This window comes from Ictidomys tridecemlineatus, chromosome 7 (assembly GCF_052094955.1).
Source record: "Ictidomys tridecemlineatus isolate mIctTri1 chromosome 7, mIctTri1.hap1, whole genome shotgun sequence".
Lineage (NCBI taxonomy): Eukaryota > Metazoa > Chordata > Mammalia > Rodentia > Sciuridae > Ictidomys > Ictidomys tridecemlineatus.
The window spans coordinates 754410-774348 of NC_135483.1; the positions used below are offsets into that span (position 1 = coordinate 754410).

Consider the following 19939-nt stretch of genomic DNA (forward strand, 5'->3'; position numbering starts at 1 on the left):
CGCAACTAGCCATTGGGGGCGGTCCCTGCCGCTCAGTCCTGATTTCCACTTCTGCTGGCCGTGGGGCCTGTCAGTCACTGTCCCGCGTACTAACCCACCTCCTCCCCGGCGCTCATTGGTCAGGAGCCCGCCTGCCCCGCCCCAGGGGTCCGCCCTGGTTCCTTGAGCGGCGCGGGCCCGTGGAGCGCGCAGTGTGGGCGTGGCGGGGCTGAGGTTACAAGGGGCGGTGGCCCGCAGACCCGGGCTACTGGGAAGTGCCGCGGACTTGCCTCCCTTCTCCATCCTCAAGAACTTTTCGGGCCAGGCTGTAGCCTACCCTCACCCGAGCTTTTGAGGCCAAAAGCCCGAGCCAGGCCGCGCTTCAGAGCCTGACACTTTGCCCCCGAGACCCGGCTCAAACGTGACGGCCGCGGCCGGAGGTGTCCGGAGTCCCTCGGGCCGTTTCCATCCCTCGGCATGGCAGGCGGATCAGGCTCCGCAGCAGCGCTGCCCTGCATCCCTCCTGGGCCCTGACGATCTGCCGCCTCCGGAACCCAGGCTCACGATTTGAGTTTCTGGCCGGCGGAGGCGCTCCGCAGCGCGATCTCACGGAAGTCGGCTCGGAAGACCTTGACCCGCCGGGACAGGAGATGGCGCCGCCGGCGGGCGGGGCCACGGCCGCAGACCCGGGCTCAGCCGCAGTGCTCCTGGCTGTGCACGCCGCGGTGAGACCGCTGGGCGCCGGGTCCAACGCTGAGACGCAGCTGCGGAGGCTGCAGCTGAGCGCGGATCCCGAAAGGCCCGGGCGTTTCCGACTGGAGCTGCGAGGCGCGGGGCCCGGAGCGGTGAGTGCGGACCGCGGCTGGAGCCCGAGACCGGGCGCCTCCGCCAGCCCGCAGCGTGCCCTTAAGCCGTTACTTTTCATGGTTTGGTTGCCTTCTGGCCTGTAAAATGGGGATGGCGCTGGTTCCTACCTTACAAACTGTTGTGAGGATTTGGTAAGATAACAGGTGGAAAGGGTTTAGGACCGCGTACGTGATCTAGTGATCTACAAATGTTTTCTTGTCTTTCCTTGATTAGCATGTGGTTCAGGGTGGGAATCCACTGATCCTGGACTCTCCTATTCCACAGGTCAGTCTGGAGTGGCCCTTGGAGTCAATCTCCTATACCATCCGCGGCCCCAGTCAACATGAGTTGCAGCCTCCACCAGGAGGGCCCGGAACTCTCAGTCTGCGCTTCCTCAACACTCAGGAAGCTCAGCAGTGGGCAGCCTTGCTGCGAGGTGCCACCGCAGAGGGACAGAATGGTCAGTGCCCTGGAATGAAGTATGGAGTAGCTCTGTCCCCCCAGGACTGGGTGGGGACAGTGATGGGAAAAGCTAGGGGCCTCGAAAGGCGCTCAGGAGGAAGAAGGTGAAAGAAAGAAAAGGCTGAAGAGCTGGAGCCTGGAAAGACTAGGGTGGAAAGAAGAGCAAGTAGGACTGCAGGACCCTAGTGAGTTCAAGAGCAATAGTGGTATTTAGCAGAGTGACAGGCTCAGATTGAGACTTCTGCAGTAGGATAGGTTTGTGCAAAGGGCAGGAGAGGATGATCCAGAGAGTTTTAGGAGATGGAATTAGCTAAATTTCATGGTCATTTAAATAAAAGAGTTCAAGACTGAAACATGGGGGCTGGGGCTATAGCTCAGAGGCAGAGTGCTTGCCTAGCGTGTGTGAGACACTGGGTTGGATCCTTAGCACCACATAAAAATGAAACAAATAGGGTCTGGGGTTGTGGCTCAGAGGTAGACACTTGTCTGGCATGCGTGAGGCACTGGATTCCATCCTCAGCACCACATAAAGTAAAATAAAGACATTGTGTCCACCTATATGTAAAGATTAAGTTAAAAAATAAAGAAACAAAGGCAGACTGTCCATGTACAACTAAAAAAAAAAAAAAAGGCTGAAACCAGGGGCCAGGTAGTGCAGGGCTTCTAGACAGGGCCTATTTAAGAGGGCATGGATGTTCTGGGTTCTTTTTTATTATTATTATTTTTTTTTAGTTGTAGATGGACACAATATCTTTATTTATTTATTTTTATGCGGTACTGAGGATAAAACCCAGGATCTCACACTTTCAGGGCAAGTGTTCTACCACTTAGCTACAGCCCCAGCCCGGATGTTTTGGGTTCTTAAACTGGGGCTCTAGATAGATCAACCAAGTCACTAATAAAGAACCTTAAAGAGAAGAGGGCTGGCATGCAGAGATTGCCTTAGGGAAAGAAAAGAGAAACCACGAATGGTATAGAGGAAGACAGCCAGACAGTGTTATAAGAGGCCCTGGCAAGTCAGCTTTGGAAAAGGGAGACAGCACTTTTCAGTCATTCATTCATCAGTATGTGTACCCAGTGCCTGCTCTGTACTGGGCACTTATTTAACATGAATAAACCTCCACCCTCTTGGAGGCTGCATTTCTACATGGGAGACGTGAAGTAAGAAAATTCCTATTAGACAGTGGAGAGAGTCAGTGCTGGAGCTAGGAGGGAGGGAACAGTATTTAAAGTAGGGTGACAGGACCAGGTGCAGAATAATCCCAGTGATGTGGGAGGCTGACAAAGGAGGATGACAAATTCAAGGCCAGCCTAAGCAGTATTTCATTTATTTTGAAATAGTGGGACCCTATTTCAAAATAAATGAAAGGCCAAAAGCCTGGAGTAAATAGAGGTGGCAAGGAAGGCCCCCTTGAAAGGGTGACACTTGAGTAGAATTTGAAGATAAGTCAGTATCTAAGAAGTGGGTTGGATTGTATTCATTAATTAGTCAATTAATCAACATTAATTTATACAGTTACTATATACCCAGCTCTAGAGATTGTAGTTATTTGTATGATCATCTATTTAATACTACATTTCTTTACAATATATGTTCTATACCAGAAATGCCTGAGAATATCTTGTCCACCTCTGAATTCCCAGTACCTCATATATATTATTAGATGCACAATAAACATTTGTTGAATGGAAAAAAAAAAGAATTGGAAGGTCATAGCATGAGCCTTGTGGTCTTAGGAGCAGCAAATACAAAAGCCCTGAGGGGAAAATATGCAAGCAACCCTCAAGACACAGGCACAGGGCTGGGTGCTTGGAGGACTCTACTTATTTTAGTGGGATAAACAGTTCAAGAAGTCAAGGGCCTGAGGCCATTAAAGAAGCTGTCAGCACTGGCTGAGAACCCCCCCACCCCCCAATTGCAGGGAGCTAGCCTCAAGTGGGAGGTAAGAAGGGACACAGCAGTTATGTCCAACTATGTATCTTTACCATCATCCTTGAAAGGACAGTTTGTTCTGTGCAGAAGGGCTAGCCAGGGGAAGGGAGATCAGTGAGGGCAATCACTGACTACAAGGATACTGTTGGGCAGGAGGGGGAAGGCCCCTGTCTGAGGACCTGCTGTGGTTCTGCTGTGTGGAGGAAGGGCACCAGCAGGACAGGCAACAGAAGAGTTCAGAAAAGACTCCAGGTCCCCAACAGGAATCCAGGGCAGTTCCAACAAGTCAGGCAGGGGGAGGGGGAGCAAGGACCTCTCAGGGGTTTTTAAGGGCAAGCTAGGAGGGGGAGGGTTATTTTGAAGTGTAAGCTGAGGTAGGGCCTGACATGGGCTGTGATGAGGAAAAAGACAAAGGTCCTAGAAACCCCAGGGCAGAGAGATTTGGGCAGGGGCCAACAACCACTCCACATTTTCCCTCCTAGGCAGTGGCAGCCCACTCCTAGCCCTGGGCCCAGAAACATGTCCTGTTTCCTCACCCAGTCCCCCTATGGTCCCGACCCTCAAAGTGCCCCAACCTGAGGTGGATCTTCAGAGCCCTGGAGACTTGATGGAGAAAGGTAAGGACAGCTAGCCAGAGGGGTCTGAAGGAAGTGGCTGGTGTGATTTTGACAGCTATCCTCCCTTTAGAAGAGCTGACTGGGCTCCTGGCCCAGGCCATTGCAGGTGGGGACGAGAAGGGGGCAGCCCAAATAGCAGCAATCCTGGCCCAGCGTCACGTGGCCCTCAGTGTCCAGCTTCAGGAGGCCTGCTTCCCGCCTGGTCCCATCAGGTGAGGCATGATCCTCATCTTGCCCTGCTGATCTTCTCAGGTTCCCCAAACAACCTCTGACCTACATTCTGACCCAGGCTGCAGGTCACAGTTGAAGATGCCACATCCGCTGCATCCTCAGCATCCTCAGCCCACATCTCACTGCAGGTCCACACTCACTGTACCATCTCAGCTCTCCAGGAACAGGTGAGCATGGGGTCCAGAGAGCCCTGTAGTGGTGGTGGGTGATCCTGGGTGACACTCCCCAGCCTTGATGCTCTGACCCTAGGTGTTCTCAGAGTTCGGTTTCCCACCTGCTGTGCAACGCTGGGTCATTGGGAGGTGGCTGTGTGTGCCTGAGCGCAGCCTTGCTTCCTATGGGGTCCAGCAAGATGGGGACCCTGCTTTCCTCTATCTGGTCTCCACTCCCCAAGAAGCCCCAGGTTGGTCCTTGATGGGGGTAGGTGAGGGAGGTGGGGTGCAGCCCAAGATAGCCCTAAGCCCCTGTCCTCTGTCACAGGATGCAACCCTCAACGCTTGCAGAAGATGGAAGGGGAACTAAGACAGTTCCTTCCTCAGTCATTGGGGCTGTCCCGTGCCCTGCAGCCGGCCAGTTCCAGCCTCCCCGGCCCCCTTCAGGTGGGCAATGGGCATGAGTGGGCAGTGGGCAGGGGTTGGCTAGGCACACTAGAAGTGAAGAAACAGCAATGGTCTTCCACCTCCCTAGCCTGGCTGGTCCTGTCCTTCCTGTACCTTCATCAATGCCCCAAATCGCCCTGGCTGTGAGATGTGTAGTACCCAGAGGCCCTGCACCTGGGACCCCCTTCCTACATCGTCTACCCAGTAGCCACCAAAGGTAAAGGAGGTGGGGTGACTGGAGGAGGGGGGTGCACACAGTATAGAACAAGCAGGAATGATCTGTATCCCTCCCCCCCAACCCCGTTTACAGAACATGGCCCTTCCCTGGAAGGCCTAAATGCCTGGACCATCACCTGATCTCAGGAGACCTCTATTGGCTGCTCACTGGGGTCAGACAAGAGGGTTGCAGGGAAGAGCTATAAGTTAGACACAAAAAGGGCTGGGATTGTGGCTCAGCGGTAGAACGCTTACCTAGCACGGAGGCCCCGGGTTTGGTCCTCAGCACAACATATAAATAAATAGATAAAATAAAGGTATTGTATCCAACTACAACTAAAAAAATTAAAAGTCCTGGTGTCCCTTCACTGTGTCTTGGTGCAGAGCTGCCCCAGCCTATCCAAGGCTGCTGGGAGAAGACAAGATAGAACCTGGCCCTCATTAGTCAGTCCAGGTATCTGCTGATCACGGGATCTTGGCACTTAGACCTTTTCCCAAGCCCCCCAGATCTTCAGGGGTTCTCCTAGCTGCTGACCACTGGGATAGGGTCGCTGGGGGCTCCAGGCACTAAGGCGAATCCTATAAGCTCTGCCCCTACTGCTGGTCTTGCCTTCTGCTGTTTATCCTGGCTCCCCAGACTCTGGCCACCACTCCCTGCAGCCAAGATAACACCAACATGGGTGTTTTCCCTCCCCACTTAGGGACAGGGAAGCTCAAGCACTGGGAGTCCCAAGTCAGGGTATTGTGCTACTGCTGGTTCATGATGCCTTGACCTTCCTGCCACAGGTACAGGTACAGGACTACATGAGCCCACTTGGCTCTCTTGTGGGCTGCCAGGTGCCATTCCATGATGAATACCCTCATACTTCCACATAAATCCTCAGTGTGACACTTGGTGTTCCACCTGAGAGCAAGGGGATGTCCCAGGTACCCTCTTCTGCCTGTCTACTGATTTACCAATATGGCTGGCAGCCATCCCCCTCTTCTTGGGCCTAGCCACTCCAGGCCTTGCCAAAGGCTCCCTGACACCAACAACCTGACGCTCAGTAGTTCCTCCCAGCAGGTCTCTTGAGATTCTGGGCCATAGCCAACCTGGCCAAATCTTTTTCATCCCTGTTCAGGAGACAACCTACTAAGTGCTACTACTTCCTCTCACAGCCAGTACCCTTTCTGTCCCAGATGAGGACAGGACTGGACTTCCTGGGAACGCTGAAGGTATGAGTTTTAGTCCCACAAAAGTTCAAATGTGTATGTTGAGAAACTTAATTTATTCCCATGATGAGGCTAAACGAAATCTGGAGCCAATGCCCAGTCTCCTGCCCACTCCCTCATCCCAGACGAAGAGGGGCCGGGCCGAGAGGGCCAGGTAAGGCCTGAACAGGCCTAGGATGGCTCCTGGGCTTGAGGGTCTGTTCAGGCAAGATGGCAAGTGGATGCTGGATAGGGTCACTTGGGTGGCCTATATGCCAGCTTTCGACTCTTCAGGACTGACCACTTATGCCGCTTCATGGCGTAGATCAAAGGCAGCAGCAAGCCCATCATCATCAACATCTGGGGACAAAACAGGCTCAGAAAAGGGGGCTAGGAAGGATCCTTCCCAACCGTTCTCCCATACTCACTGTAGCCCCCTTGCCCAACCCTTCACCTTGAGTCCCATGCGTTTGCGATGGTCATGTTCTGGCTCAGACGCCCAGCGCAGGAAAGTACACACATCCTTAGCTACCTGGGACATGGTAGCTGGAGTACCTGGGCCAAGGACACATAATGGAAATTACCTTTTGGGGCTCATGCCCAACCTGGGGTAACCCTCAGTGCACTCTATTCAATGGAGGTAGAGACTGACCTCTACCCAAGGTTTCAAAGGGACAGGACCCCACAAGACAGTGAAAATCTCCTCATGCATGCACAAAACACCCCAGCCAAGAAAGGGGCAGGATCTCTCAGGCCCAGAAATATAAGGCAAGCATCCCTGGGGGATGGGAAAGGATTCACGGTGAAGGACTCTCACCATCGTCAAACTCCAAGACATCGGTGTAGATGGGAGGGGCCATGCCGATGGCCTGGCCAGGGAAGTAGGGGTTGAAATAGAGGCCTTCTCGTAGAGACACGCCAGTGGGTGGCTCACAGTACCCCGTGAGCAAGGAGAAGACATAGTCCTCACCACCATGCCTGGAACCAGATTCATGGCTTCTTAGTCCCTGACAGAAGTCAGTTCCCCTCTCCAGTTCCACCCTGTGGGCAGCCCCTTTACCTAGCTCGAACGATATAACTGAGGTCAGGGGGCAAGGCTCCATTATTGGCAGCCCTGGCAGCCTCAGGATTGGGGTACGGTTTGGGGAAGTAGTCAGACAGCTTCCCTGGCCGCATGAACATCTCTCCATCCTCATTGGGGCCATCCTGGACCTCCACCTGCCACCAACAGGCTCATTACAACCCTGCCATCACATCACAGTGGGAGCCCCAACCCTGAACACTCTGTCTCCAGGTTCCACACCTCTTCAGCTAGGGCCTTAGCTTCATCCTCAGTGTAGCACACGCCCACCAGGTGGCGGTAAGCCACGTAGTCCATGCTGTGGCAGGAAGAGCACACCTGCTTATATACCTGGAAACCCCTCCGGATGCTAAAAAGAGAGAGAAAAGTTTTAAGGGAACTGAAGATTCCACTCCACCCAGAAACCCCAGGCCAGCAAGCCGGCCAGCTGCGCACCTGGTGTGGTCCAAGGAAGAGAGGAGGCCACGGTGAGACCACGGATAGCTGGGGGGGTGCAGCTCCAGGTCACTGGCATTCACAGCAGAATGCAGAGCCACTGCCAGCCCTGCACTACCCGCCGCCAGCATGCCCAGCGCTGACAGCATCACCTTCCGCCCGCGGGAAAGGCCAGACTTCGAGGACAAGGATACTGCCTGCAAGAGCCCCGCTCAGCGCCTGCCAGGACACCACCCGCCGGGCTGGGGATCTGACTAGGCGCCCACCTCTCCCACTCATCCACCCAGTACTGGCGCACCAGCATCATGGCCTGCGCGCTGCCCACCGCATCCCTCTTCGCTGCCGACCCCTGGGCCGGGATTTGACTCTGAGGAGGTGATGAGTGCTCTTGGATCCTGAGCCGGGGGTCAGGCCGTAGTGACCAAGGTCACCGACAGCTGCCGAGGTCAGGCTAGAGGTTACTTCAGGACGCGGGCCCAGTCTGGACAGCGTGGGGCGGGAGCCGTCCCAGGCACGCCCTGAGCACGAAGACCCCTGCCCCGACCCTCGCGAGCCCGCCCGCCACCCCCGTGCCAGGTCCGAGGCGCCCTGCCGCTCCGAAGCGTGCGCAAAGCTCCTGGGCTGTGCCGACCGGCAGCAAGGACCTGGCCCCAGGGGGACGTTGCGTACGGGCCCATCTCGCCCCGCTGGCCGCGCGCGCCCGGAGCCTCCCCGCCGTGACCTTCACCGGCTGCGGGGCGCGCGAGGGCCAGGACCCGGGCCAGCGCTCACCTGAGGCGTCCGCAGGGGGAGCTGCCCAGGCCGTGAGCCGCCCAGCAGCCTCCGGGCATGTGCGCCCGGGAGGCCCGCGCCCCGAGGGCCCATCACCGCCCCGCGAAGCGAAGCCGCCGCCGCCGCCGCCATATCGGCCCCCTTCAGCGCGGCTGACGCTCCCGTCGGCCCCTGCGGCGCCACGCGAGCTCAAACCGCGCGAGAGCGGGGCCGGGGCGGGGCCAAGAGCTGTCCGTCAGGGGCTGGGCCCCACCTCCTGGCGGTCCTCTGGTTGCCGTGGAAACCGGGGTTGGGCGGACCCCGGGGTCTCCCGTGGTCAACACCACGCCGGATTTCCACTGGGACCCCGCCCCCTTCCGCTGCCATAGCTTGTGGACCCGGAGACGCCGGCGGGCTTAAGAGTATTCCGGTCGCGTAGGACGGCGGTGGGGACCCTGCCTTTCCCGCTGTGCTGGGCAAACCTAAGAGACAGGACCCAGCTTGCCAAGGCAGCTCCGCGCGGGCCTCAGGCTGGCCCCCGCCTGGAAGCGGCGGGCGCAGCGCGAGGCAGAGACCTGGGGTCAAAGCCCACGCGCGCGCCCTTGGCTGCTCCTGTACTTGTTCTGCTACTGTGGCCCAACAAGTGCAGGAGTTACCAGAACAACCACGGGTCCCTCGGGAAACAGTCGTCAGCTGAAGTTCTCCTCCCCGTAGAAAAGCAAGGCAAAAAACTAGCATAAGCTGTCTGAATCAGCTTTTTCAGAATTCTAGAAACTAACCAAAGGCTCCCCTACCCCCAGCATCCCAGAGAGTGTGTATTCAAGAAAACAGATGACCAGCAACAAAAACTTACCTTGGTAGTTTTCCTGGTCCAGCTGTGCTCACAGTAGCAATGTTGGAACTAAGACCTCACATCCCTGTTACTGGAGGGAACTGTCATTATTTTACCTGTCTGATGAATTTCTGGAAGGCCCCACTTACAAGGCTCACTGAGCACCAACCCAGCACAAACAGCTTCCTGGGGTTGTTAGTGGACAAATGTAACTGCAATTACCCAAGGTAATGGGTAACAGCTGGAGTTCACAATAAATTAAACAAAAAACTTAACAGGAAAAAGCAAGGGTCCAGATATGTTCACAGGGGCTTAGAAAATCCAACATACTTCCAGGAATATAGGTCACATAAGTAGGACTGGGGTCTGAGGAAAAACCTGAAAAGCCCTGAGATCTCACATCTGGCTGACATTGGGGCTCCTGGTAGAGGAAAGTAAATGCTCAGGCAGAGTAGTATGCTGTCTGCTGAGTGCTGGAGTCATGCTATATCACAAAGCCACTTAGGAAGGAAAGGGAAATTCATTGTTTCCAGGTGATTAAGGAACTCTCTGTCCAATGATTAGCTGAACACTAAGGAGAGACTTTAGTAGCCATGCATGACAATCAGGCTTGAGAGAATTAGTTCAGAAAGATCACTAAATAAACACAGCTACTGGGCTGGGGTTGTGGCTCAGTAGTAGAGCTCTTGCCTCGCACATGTGAGGCTCTGTGTTCGATCCTCAGCACCACGTAAAAATAAATAAACAAAATATATTGTGTCTATATATAACTAAAAAAAATTATTAAAAAAATAAACACAGCTAGCTACCACAGCAGCAGTAACAAAACCTAAACAGAGGAATGAAATCTGACCTCCAGAATCGCCATATTATGTTTACACAGTACTCCTTCCACCTGGCTTTCTGGGTCCTGGCTGAGAAATACAGAGCACCTTGATGCTCTGACATCATATTTTCCCTGCAGGCCTGAACCCAAGCCAGGGTCTTGATGATGGTGATGGTAAGGTGTTTAAATTGTTGCTCCAAAACACTAGGAGATTGATGCTGTTGCTAAACTCACAAAAATTAGCTGAAATCCTGAGCAAAATCCATTCAGCTCTCATATTAAACGCTGTTAGGCTGGGCATGGTGGCACATGCCTGTAATCCCAGTGGCTCAGGAGGCTAAGGCAAAAGGATCATGAGTTCAAACCAGCCTCAGCAAAAGCCAGGTGCTAAGCAACTCAGTGAGACCCTGTCTCTAAATAAAATATGAGAGGGCTGGGGATGTGGCTCAAAGGTGGAGTGTCCCTGAGTTCAATCCCTGGTACCAAAAAAAAAAAAAAAAAAAAACCCTGTTAGACTCCCTCATTGAGAAGACACACGAGTAGAACACCCTTCATCTTGCTATCTATCACAAGCCCCTTCTGTGCATAAGTTCCCCTAATAAAGGCTGTGAACTGCTGACATTTGGGTTTTTTTCTTTGGAATCCCACCAGACCCCAACTATGAAAGTGTTTTTGCACTGTGTTGCAAGAACTCCCCTACTGCCTTTTTTTTTTTTTTTTTTTTTTTTGTACTGGGGATTGAAACCAGGGGCTCTTTACCACTGAGTTACATTTTCATTTTTTATTTTGAAACAGAGTCTAAGTTATTAAGGGCTTCACTAAGTTGCTAAGGCCTCAAACTTGAGATCCTCCTGTCTCAGCCTCACAAATTGGGATTATAGGAGTGGGCCACCAAACCTGGTTCCCTGTTGCCTCTTTTAAAATTATTCAGTGATGGATTTGGTCAGACAAAACAATGTTATTTAAAATATTCAGTGTTTCGGCTGGGTTGTGGCTTAGTGGTAGAGCGCTTGCCTAGCATGCATGAGGCACTGTGTTCAATTCTCAACACCGCATATAAATAAATAAAGGTACATTGACAACTAAAAAATATTAAAAAAAAAAATAAGAGGGAGTGTTGGGGCTGGAGTTGTGGCTTAGCAGTAGAGTGTTCGCCCGACACAGGCAAGGCCCTGGGTTCAATCCTTAGCACCATATAAAAGTAAAATGAAGGTATTGTGTCCAACTACAACTAAAACAACAACAACAAAATTTTTTTTTTAAAGAGTGTCAAATAAAGAGGCAGAATTACCTAAGGGAGTCAGAAACTGGAGTTGAATAGTATAATATGGAAATTAAAATTTTATTTCAGGGTCTCGACAGCAGATTTAAGCAGGTGGAATAAAGGTAAATTGAAGTTAGTTAAATTGAGATTGTCTAGTGTGAGAAAAAGAAAAAAAAGGATTAATAAGCCAGATGCAGTGGCCCACACCTGTAATTCCAGCTACTCAGGAGGCTTACGTAGAAGGATTAAAAGTTTGAGACCAGCCTGGGAAACTCAGTAAGACCCTGTCTCAAAAAATTTAATTAAGTCAGGCTTGGTAGTGCATGCCTATAATCCCAGCAACTCGGGAGAGAGAGGCGGAAGGATCATAAGTTCAAGGGCAATTTATCAAGACCCTGTCTCTAAAACAACAACAAAGGGGCTGGGGATGTGGCTCAAGTGGTAGCGCACTTGCCTAGCATGCGTGTGGCCAGGGTTCGATCCTCAGCACCACATACAAACAAAGATGTTGTGTCCGCCGAAAAACTAAAAATAAATATTAAAAAATTCTCTCTTCTCTCTCTCTCTCTCTTTAAAAAAAAATAAAAAAAAATAAAACAACAACAAAAAAAGATGTATCTCAGTGGTGAACAACCTTGGGTTCAATCCCCAGCACCAAAAATAAATAAATAAAATAAAAAGGGCAGGGATTAATTCAGTGGTAGAGTATTTGCCAAGCATGCTTCAGGTCCAGGGTTCAATCCTCAGTACCTCCCCCACCACAAACACACACACAAAAATGAACAAGCCTCAAAGATCTGCAGCTCAACATTAAGTGTACCAACATATAAATGATAGTTCCAGAGTCAGAGAAGAGAAAGGGGAAGAAACAATACTTAAATAATATCCTAAAACTTGCCAAACTTCATGAAGAACATGAATCTACACAGGCAGGAAGATCAAGCTCCAGGTGGTATAAACTAAAAGAGATCCATACCTAGACACATCATAAATTGTTAAAGAGTAGGGCATGTGCCGCAGTCTGGCTGGGCACAAATCACTAGCCACTCAAGCAGGAACAAACTTTATTTCTGAACTCCACCAGCACACTCCACACACGCTCCCTGGGAACCCTCCCGAAAGCCACCCACGCTGCTCCTCCAGGAACACACCACCAACTGGAACTCCCACCACCGGAACTTCACCAACCAACTCGAACTCTCCAGGAATCCCCGAGACAGCTCAACCTCGAACTCTCCAGGAATCCCTGTGAGAGCTCTAAAGTACTGGCAAAATGCTAGGCGCTATCCCAACTCGGCTGTGGCTCTCAACAGGCAAGGGGACACACGCCTGCAATTCCAGCAGCTCAGGAGGAGGCTCAGAGAGGAAGCTCCTAGGTTCAAAGCCAGCCTCAGCAATTTAGGGAGGCCCTAAGCAACTCAGCAAGACCCTGTGTGTAAATAAACTATAAAAAGGGGGCTGGGGAATATATATCACTTGGTAAAGTGCTTACCTTGCATGCACAAGGCCCTGGGCTCAATCCCTAGCACCACACACACACACAGAAAAAAAAAAAAAAAAGAGCTGGAGATGTGGCTCAGTGTCTAAGCACCCCTGGGTTCAATCCCTGGTACCCAAAACAAACAAATGAAAGGCAAAGATGAGCCAGAGATTAGATCAGTGATAGAGCATTTGGCTAATGAACACAGGACCCTGGTTCGATCTCCAGTGCTTCTGCATACCATACATACACACATACACACACAGACAGACACACACGGCTAAAGGAGTGTACTTACAGTGTGCTCTAGACTTAACCTAAATTTCCATCTCATCAATTTCAAGACAGTACTCAACTGATACCTTCTTAAACTTTCACTAAAAACCCAATTATCAAAAAAAAAAATAAAATAAAAACCCAATTATCATGCATCCAAGATGTGTGTAACAAGACTAAAATGACATTCTGCTGTAAGCCTTTGACCAAGTAGCTTAACCTCTTTGATATCCACTTGCAAAATGTGGACAGTTATTATACTTGTCTGACCCTAGGAACTCATTCCAGGCTACCCTTTCTGTTTTTGTTTTTGTGATATTGGGAATGGAACCCACAGTATCCTGCATGTTAGGCAAGCACTCTACTAGTGAATTATACCCTCAATCACCTTTGCCCCTTCAGTACCTCCCCACCCCCACCCCAGTACTGGGGGATTGAAAACAGGAGTACTGAGCTACATCCCAGCGCTTTTTTGAGATAGGATCTCCCTAAATTGCCTAGACTGGCCTCAAACCTGTGATTGTGCTGCATCAATCAGAGTTGTTGAGATCACAGGCCCATGCCTGGTCACTTCTAAAGCCACCCAGCTGGCAATCATGAATCCTCACACATCTTTATAAATCACAGGTGGTGCACATCTGTGATCCAGTGACTCAGGTGAATGAGGCAGAATCGTAAATTCAAGGCCAGCCTGGGAAACTTAACAAGACCCCGCCTCAAAATAAAACATAAAGGGCTGAGGATGTAGCTCAGAGGTGTCACTGGAGGTCTGGGTATGTAGCGCAGTGAAAGAGCACCTGTCTAGCATGTGCAAGACTCTAGGTTAAATCCCCAGTAAAAAAGGGAAAAAAAAGAAACTATCTATATTACTTATATATATGGAGCTGGGGTGTAGCTCAGTGGTAGAGAACTTGCCTAGCATGAGTGAAGCCCCAAGTTGAATTTCCAGTACTGCAAGCAAAACAAAACAACCCTGGCTTCAATCTCTAGTACTTAGGGGAGGGGCAGGGGAATCCAATCATCCATAGCATAACCCAGTGATGCCTAGCTGAAGATCTGGGACTATCTTCAATCAGGACAGCCAAAAAGAGATACCAGAGATACAAGTACTGTCACAGCCCCAAAAGACACATTTAAGACTTCACTCCCATTTTATATTTCCACTACAGATTTGTGTGTGTGGCACTAGGAACTGAATCCAGGGCCTTGTGCTGTAAGCAAGTATTTCTACAACTGAGTCACATCCTTAGCACTTTTTTTCCTAATTAAAAAAAAATATTTTTAATTTTTTACTTATAGTTGGACACGATGCCTTTATTTCACTTATTTTTATGTGGTGCTGAGGATCGAACCCAGGGTCTCATGCGTGCAAGGCAAGCATTTTACCACTGAGTCACAACCCCAGACCCCCCTCCTTTTTTTTTTTTTTTTTTTTTTAAGTTTTAGGACGCAGTATCTTTACTTATTTTAATGTGGTGCTCAGGACCCAACCCAGTGCCTTCACGCGTGTGAGGCAAGTGTTCTACCACTGAGCTCCAGCCTGGGGCCAGCACTTTCTTATTATCCAGACTGGCCCCACATTCCTGATTCTCCTGCTCTGCTCCCCTAGTAACTGGTAGCTGGCATTACAGGTATGCACCATCACACCCAGACTGTTTTTTGAAGAGGAAGCAACACCAGCCTTTTCTTTTCCTTTTTTTTTTTTTTTTTAGTACATTCTAGAGTTCCCTCTCAATAGAGGAATAATTCATGATTCTGCTGGGATGTATCCAGAGCACAGGTAGGTTGATCTTTCAGTTTTCTTCCCACCTATATGTGTCATGGTTCAATTTCCATTTATGCTTTAAGAGACTGCCATTGCCCAGTTAATAACAACTGAGGCCAAAGACCTGTTAAAACACCAGGAAGGGAATTTTCTATCACACGACTGCTCACAAAGACACACAAAGGACTGAATCTCCCTGTAGCAGAGGAGAGCCTAGGATGTTTCCCTGGGAGGTACTCCTAGGAAAATGAGAGGATTGGGTTGGAGTCCACAGGTCTCTACCTGGCCTTAGTCCTTTGGAGATTCTGGCCTTGGAAACAAGGGGTTAAAGACTCAAGTCAGTGATGAGGCCACCTGTCACAGTGGGGTTTCCCCACTCCTCATTGCACACAGGGTATAGACCTGTACCCAACAAGGGGATCAGCAGCTTCCTCTGGAGGACTCAGAAACTCTTCAGGGTCTGGTTCCCACCTGTGGAGCTGAGACAACAAGCCCCAGGGTAGAGAAGCCTCTCAAGGGAAGTCTAGGTCCTACCACAGAGGAAGAGGAGCCCTGAGGGTGGGGTACAGGCAGGGTGCTCCCCTCAAGATCTTCCAGATCACATGCTGCTCAGGGACATGACACTAGGGGTGGTTGGCCCTGAGCTGACTAGATGGATCCTTCCACTTCTCTAGGCAAAGTAGTCACGCCCACTTTCTAAAGATGCCTGTATGTGGCTGTGTCTGGTCAAGTACTTTTGTCTTTCCCTGACATTTCTCCAGCCTCAGCACCACATGGCCCTGAGTTCACCAAAGGGCACACTCTTTTCCTCCAGGATGGACTCTGAAGTTCCTTTTAGGGTCTTAGTACAATAATCTGCTTCTCTGTGCTGCTTGTCAGGACCATCCCCCATAGCCTGTTGCTCCTGGGTACTGACTGGGCTTCAAAGATTGCTTCTGCCAAACTATGCTGCTGCCCTGCTCCTGGTAGGCACTTTACTTAGGTTGCTCCAACAGTGTTCATATAAAGCCCATATGTTCTGGCCTTGGTTGGGCACATGGCCTGAACCCTGAGCCTCCTCTGTGGGGCTCCAACCCCTTTGCCCACTTAGCCCCAGCATTGAAGATGGCATGGGGTGGTCTCTGGGTGCTCCTGCTCCCATCAGGCTCCCGAGAATTTCCTCATCCCAGCTTTGTTTCTGGCCCTGCAGTGACAGTTGATTCACAGAGCACAATGGGCTGGATGTATCTTCCCGGGGCCGAGGTGTGTGAGAATGGGTTCCCCACAAGGCCAATGGGCCAGAAGCCCAAACAACAGCTGAAACAGACACTTGTTTATTTCCCAGGGAGGAGGAAAAATGGTGAGGGCTTGGAGAGCCCTGCCCCAGCCTTTGTGCCCAGGTAGCAGACCTCACTTCCAGAAGAGCACATTCCAGAAGAGCAGCCAACAAGGGTACAGGCCCAAGGAGAGCAGTGGGAAGAGCAAGGCACCATAGGTGTGGTGCTCCAGCACGCCCTGGGCCAGTGCCACGAGGAAAAGCTGCCACCCCTCAGCAAGTGACAGCGGTGCCTCCTGTAGCTCCCGCCACAGGAACAGGCTGCCCAGGAGCATGGCTGCTGGGCTTGTCAGCACCAGTAGGGCAGCATAGAGTGGCCTGGGTGGGAGAGGCATCGTCAGGGTATGTTCCACAGATGGTGGGGACAGAGAACAGAATGACAAAGGACTCTGGGTGAAGGGCACAGGCACTGGGGGAGGTGGGGGCTGATGAGTACATACCGAGGCCCATAGGGTCTGGTAAGTGCAGCAGCAGGTACCATGGTGGCAGCTAGCAGGAAACCCAGGGAGAAGTTGGTGAGGGTGATGCAACCTAGCTGTAGTGCTAGGTAGATCAGAGCCACCAGTTTCAGTGCCATCCATCCCCTGTCTGAGGCCTGTGTGCTCATTACCCTAAAAGGCAAAAGGCTCAGAGGAAGCCCAAGAACTGCCTACATGTCCAGGGGGGCCCTGTGCCACCTGCCCAAGCCTAGTCACTCACCGGTGGGTGTTGTGAGGAAGAGCCAGGCCAGCTGCATAAATTGCCAGCAGTGTCAGCACCACGGCCTCAGCCTCAGCCACTGGGAAGTGTTGGGCGGCCACATGTTGACCCAACACAGGCAGGATGTAGAGGGCCAGGCCCATGGCCTGAGAGATCAGCAGGGGTGCTACAAGCGAGGCCAGCCCCACACCCTGCAGGGTATAGTATACGGGCACCTTGAGATAGGCCCTGGGACCAGAAAACCACTATTCCAGCTGAGATTGAGTGGCAGTAGAAGACACTACTCAGGATCCTAGAAGCCCACCCAACAGCAGATAGGGGCATCATCACCTGTGCTGGGGGAAATTGGGTACTTGGTCCAGGAGCACCTCCAGCCTCTTCAGAGCCCACTCCAGCTTCATGCAGCTGCATCCACAGCTCCAGAGCATGGCCCAAGTCAAGGACCTCAATGACAGTGTGATCAGATCTGCCAGGTGGGGAACCCAGGACTTTCCCACCCCAATCCCAGAGTAGGATGATGCAGAGTTGAGGGGCTCCAAGGCTGTCCATGAGTGAATAGTTGGGGGACAGAGGATATCTTGAGACCAAGGACCAGGAGCAAGAAGCCAGCAGCAGGCATGTAGAGACCAATGGAGACAAAGCGAGATAGAGCAGGAAGCAGGTAGAAGAAGAATGACTGGTGTAGGCGCTCCAACAGGTGGTTGAGCTTTCGGAACATGCCCTCCAGAGCCCTGTCAGGTGCATAGCAGGACAAAGTCAGTCACTCCCTCCGTGGACCAGTTGGACGCTTCCCTGAGAACGCAAAGAGGGAATCAGAGGCTACTTACTTGCCAACAGCCACCAAGTCATACTTGTACTGCCGGAAGCTATTGATGCCCCGAAGGGTCAGGGCCTCTACCCGGTACCGCAGAAAGAGGCCATGAGGGCCATGGGGGCGGCCAGAGGCCTGCCGCAGAACCATCAGCAGCAGTGTCTGCAGGCCCTGCAATGGCCCATCCAGCGTTGTCCAATCCTGGAGCTGAAGCTTTGGAGGGATGGTGAGAGGGCAGAGTAGGGATGGGAACAGGATTAGATAAACCCCTCACCAAAGGCCCTATACCTCAGCAGGTGGTCAAACCTTGCCCTGAAGTGTGCATAGCAGCCCCCCTTTCTGGCAGAAGGTCTGGAAAAGGTTGAGCAGGTCAAGGTTGGGCAGCTGTCCATTGAGACCCTCCACAGTCACATCAAGGCTGGTAACCACATCACTGCTCAACTCCAGGGCCACAGCTGCCTGAATGGCTCCAGCCCGGCCCTGCAACGGGGATGACTGCATGCCTGTAGGGGCAAGCAAATAAACACCAGAGGAGACACTGGTGAGAACAGTTGACCCCGAGAGAGACCAGGAGAAGACAAGAGCACCTACCAGTTATATTAACGTCGTGGTAGGCTTCAAGCCAAGCCTCAGTGCCCAGAAGATCATGTTCTGTCACCAGAAAGATGATATCTTTGGCCCAGTAAATCTGCCCTGGAGGTCAGACATAAGGTAAGCAGGACTGAAGCACTGGCCAAAACCTCCCTGGGCAGCAGCCCTGGAGTCTCACCTCGGAAATGGGCAGCAAGTGCTAGCAGCAGTCCAACAGCCTGGCTATTGGTGGAGTCAGAGTTACAGGGTACAGTGAGCACCAGAGACTCGGTGCTGGCAGCACGTGGGGCCCGCAGGATGCCATACACGTTGGTGCCTGATACCATCTGTACAATGCATTGGTGAAGGAGCCTCAGAGAAACCCTAGTGTAGAAAGTCAAAGCCTCCACCACCACCTTTCCTTGGCCCTACAATCTGCACAGCAGGGATTTCCCTGGCCCCAGATCATCCCTCCCAGGATTCTTGGCCCCAGATGACCCCTTCAAAGCGCTTTTCTATTCCAAGCACCCTCACCCCCTCACCCCCACCCTTCCTCAATACATAGCGCTCGTGGGTCTCATCCGGGAAGGGCAGTTTCCGAGAGAAACTCTGCGTGTAGACCTCCAGCCCTACTGTACGCATCGTCCGCTGCAGCCAGGCCACTGGCAGAGCCCTGGAGACACAAAGACAGCCTCTGAACGGAGCTCCCTGGCCTTGGACACCACTACTTTTCCCATACCCGCTGCTCTGCGGCTCACCCCGACTTCCTGCGGTGGGCAGCGAAATCGCGGGCAAAGCCCCGGGCACGGTCTCCGCCCACAAACTGCTCCTCCACCATGGTGGATCCCATGGCGTTCTCCGACATGTAAGTACGCTGGGTCAACGGCGGGAAGGCCAGAGCCAAGAACCAGGCGATGCCCGCCACGTAGCTCAGCACGCTGCGAGAGGTCAGAGGGAGCAGCCGGAGAGTTAGCGTGATCTGGGACGCCGACTGTGGCCACCAGCTCCAAACCAGGGATCGAACGGGCAGGTGGGAGGGGCCTGGAAACCTAGACTCCGGGTCCCCGCATCCCCCGCGGGACGTGGACCGAAGGAGACGGGCGCGAGCAGCGCAGGGACCCCAGCCCAGCCCACCCTCACCAGAGCGGCGCGTTGAGGCGCAGCACGAGACGGGCCAGCGCGCGCCGGCGCACGGGGTCCGACAGGAGGCCCATGGCGGGAGGGCGACGCGGGACCCTGCTCTCGCAGCCAGCTCCAGCCGCGGAGCGCGAGTTGCTCCTGTCAGACCCCGAACCCAAACCCAGCCGCACTTCCGGTCCCACTGAAATTCGCGCCGCTGCGCGTGCGCAAAGAACCTTTCTCCAGCTCGGCTGCTGGAGGCCCTAGGGTTGCAGGGAGCCGGAACCTGAGCGACTCGAGTCTGGTCTCCGGGATCGGCATCCGGAAGGGCTGGACCGACCCTGCGCAGTACCAGCAGGGAGCCGGAACCTGTGCGACTGGAGTCTAGTCTCAGGGATCGACCTCCGGAAGGGAGCAGAGACAATGCCGATACCAGGGTATCCGGAGCAGTGATAAAGCTCCCGTTGGAAGGTTCACATAAGTCGGAGACAAATGTCAGGGAAGGTAGGTGGAGGTGCTCAGAGCACCACGCCTGCCAGAGAGGCTGTGACTGACTACAGTGTGGACTGAGGTTCAGGCGTTTAAGAATCATTCTTATGGATGTCAGTCACTGGAAATGAAATCACAGTGGTGTCACTTGGG

General features: G+C 52.6%; 3 protein-coding genes across 6 annotated transcripts; 1 reads left to right on the forward strand and 2 right to left on the reverse strand.

Annotated features, from left to right (window-relative positions):
• Positions 1 to 52: 52 nt before the first annotated feature.
• On the forward strand, positions 53 to 5234 carry Sharpin (SHANK associated RH domain interactor). Of its 3 annotated transcripts, none has more exons than XM_005316048.5 (9): positions 53 to 824; positions 1111 to 1285; positions 3703 to 3837; positions 3908 to 4049; positions 4127 to 4235; positions 4318 to 4471; positions 4549 to 4667; positions 4756 to 4884; positions 4978 to 5234. In XM_005316048.5, exons 1-8 carry the CDS (start codon positions 630 to 632, stop codon positions 4873 to 4875), a joined length of 1149 nt encoding a protein of 382 aa, XP_005316105.1. In that variant the 5' UTR covers positions 53 to 629; the 3' UTR covers positions 4876 to 4884; positions 4978 to 5234. The 3 variants fall into 3 exon arrangements, with proteins under 3 accessions (XP_005316105.1, XP_005316106.1, XP_021579065.1); XM_005316049.5 differs by having other exon boundaries at positions 3911 to 4049; XM_021723390.3 differs by lacking the exon at positions 3703 to 3837.
• An 898-nt stretch (positions 5235 to 6132) lies between these two features.
• Cyc1 (cytochrome c1) lies at positions 6133 to 8527 on the reverse strand. 2 transcript variants are annotated; one of them, XM_021723413.3, is made up of 8 exons: positions 8362 to 8513; positions 7889 to 8027; positions 7591 to 7787; positions 7378 to 7504; positions 7135 to 7292; positions 6892 to 7052; positions 6529 to 6629; positions 6133 to 6434 (listed from the first exon to the last, which is right to left on the reverse strand). In XM_021723413.3, the coding sequence occupies exons 2-8, from the start codon at positions 7895 to 7897 to the stop codon at positions 6330 to 6332; spliced, it is 858 nt and encodes a 285-aa protein (XP_021579088.1). In that variant the 5' UTR covers positions 7898 to 8027; positions 8362 to 8513; the 3' UTR covers positions 6133 to 6329. The 2 variants fall into 2 exon arrangements, with proteins under 2 accessions (XP_021579088.1, XP_005316108.2); XM_005316051.5 differs by lacking the exon at positions 7889 to 8027 and having other exon boundaries at positions 8362 to 8527.
• Positions 8528 to 16080: 7553 nt separating this feature from the next.
• Gpaa1 (glycosylphosphatidylinositol anchor attachment 1) lies at positions 16081 to 19533 on the reverse strand. The gene is made up of 12 exons (XM_013357439.4): positions 19319 to 19533; positions 18937 to 19116; positions 18740 to 18851; positions 18378 to 18525; positions 18200 to 18301; positions 17915 to 18111; positions 17625 to 17821; positions 17375 to 17528; positions 17128 to 17223; positions 16798 to 16988; positions 16539 to 16709; positions 16081 to 16416 (listed from the first exon to the last, which is right to left on the reverse strand). Exons 1-12 carry the CDS (start codon positions 19390 to 19392, stop codon positions 16173 to 16175), a joined length of 1866 nt encoding a protein of 621 aa, XP_013212893.1. The 5' UTR covers positions 19393 to 19533; the 3' UTR covers positions 16081 to 16172.
• Positions 19534 to 19939: the final 406 nt, after the last annotated feature.

Coding starts and splice junctions, on each gene's coding strand:
- Sharpin (XM_005316048.5), top strand. CDS start 630: ATGGCGCCGCCGGCGGGCGGGGCCACGGCCGCAGACCCGGGCTCAGCC. Junction 4,236..4,317: donor TCTCAGCTCTCCAGGAACAG/GTGAGCATGGGG, acceptor CTCTGACCCTAG/GTGTTCTCAGAGTTCGGTTT. Junction 4,668..4,755: donor GCCTCCCCGGCCCCCTTCAG/GTGGGCAATGGG, acceptor CCACCTCCCTAG/CCTGGCTGGTCCTGTCCTTC.
- Cyc1 (XM_005316051.5), bottom strand. CDS start 8,493: ATGGCGGCGGCGGCGGCGGCTTCGCTTCGCGGGGCGGTGATGGGCCCT. Junction 7,053..7,134: donor AGTTATATCGTTCGAGCTAG/GTAAAGGGGCTG, acceptor ATCTGGTTCCAG/GCATGGTGGTGAGGACTATG. Junction 6,435..6,528: donor GCAAACGCATGGGACTCAAG/GTGAAGGGTTGG, acceptor TTTTGTCCCCAG/ATGTTGATGATGATGGGCTT.
- Gpaa1 (XM_013357439.4), bottom strand. CDS start 19,392: ATGGGCCTCCTGTCGGACCCCGTGCGCCGGCGCGCGCTGGCCCGTCTC. Junction 16,989..17,127: donor CCCAATTTCCCCCAGCACAG/GTGATGATGCCC, acceptor TATACCCTGCAG/GGTGTGGGGCTGGCCTCGCT. Junction 16,417..16,538: donor ACCAGACCCTATGGGCCTCG/GTATGTACTCAT, acceptor TCTCCCACCCAG/GCCACTCTATGCTGCCCTAC.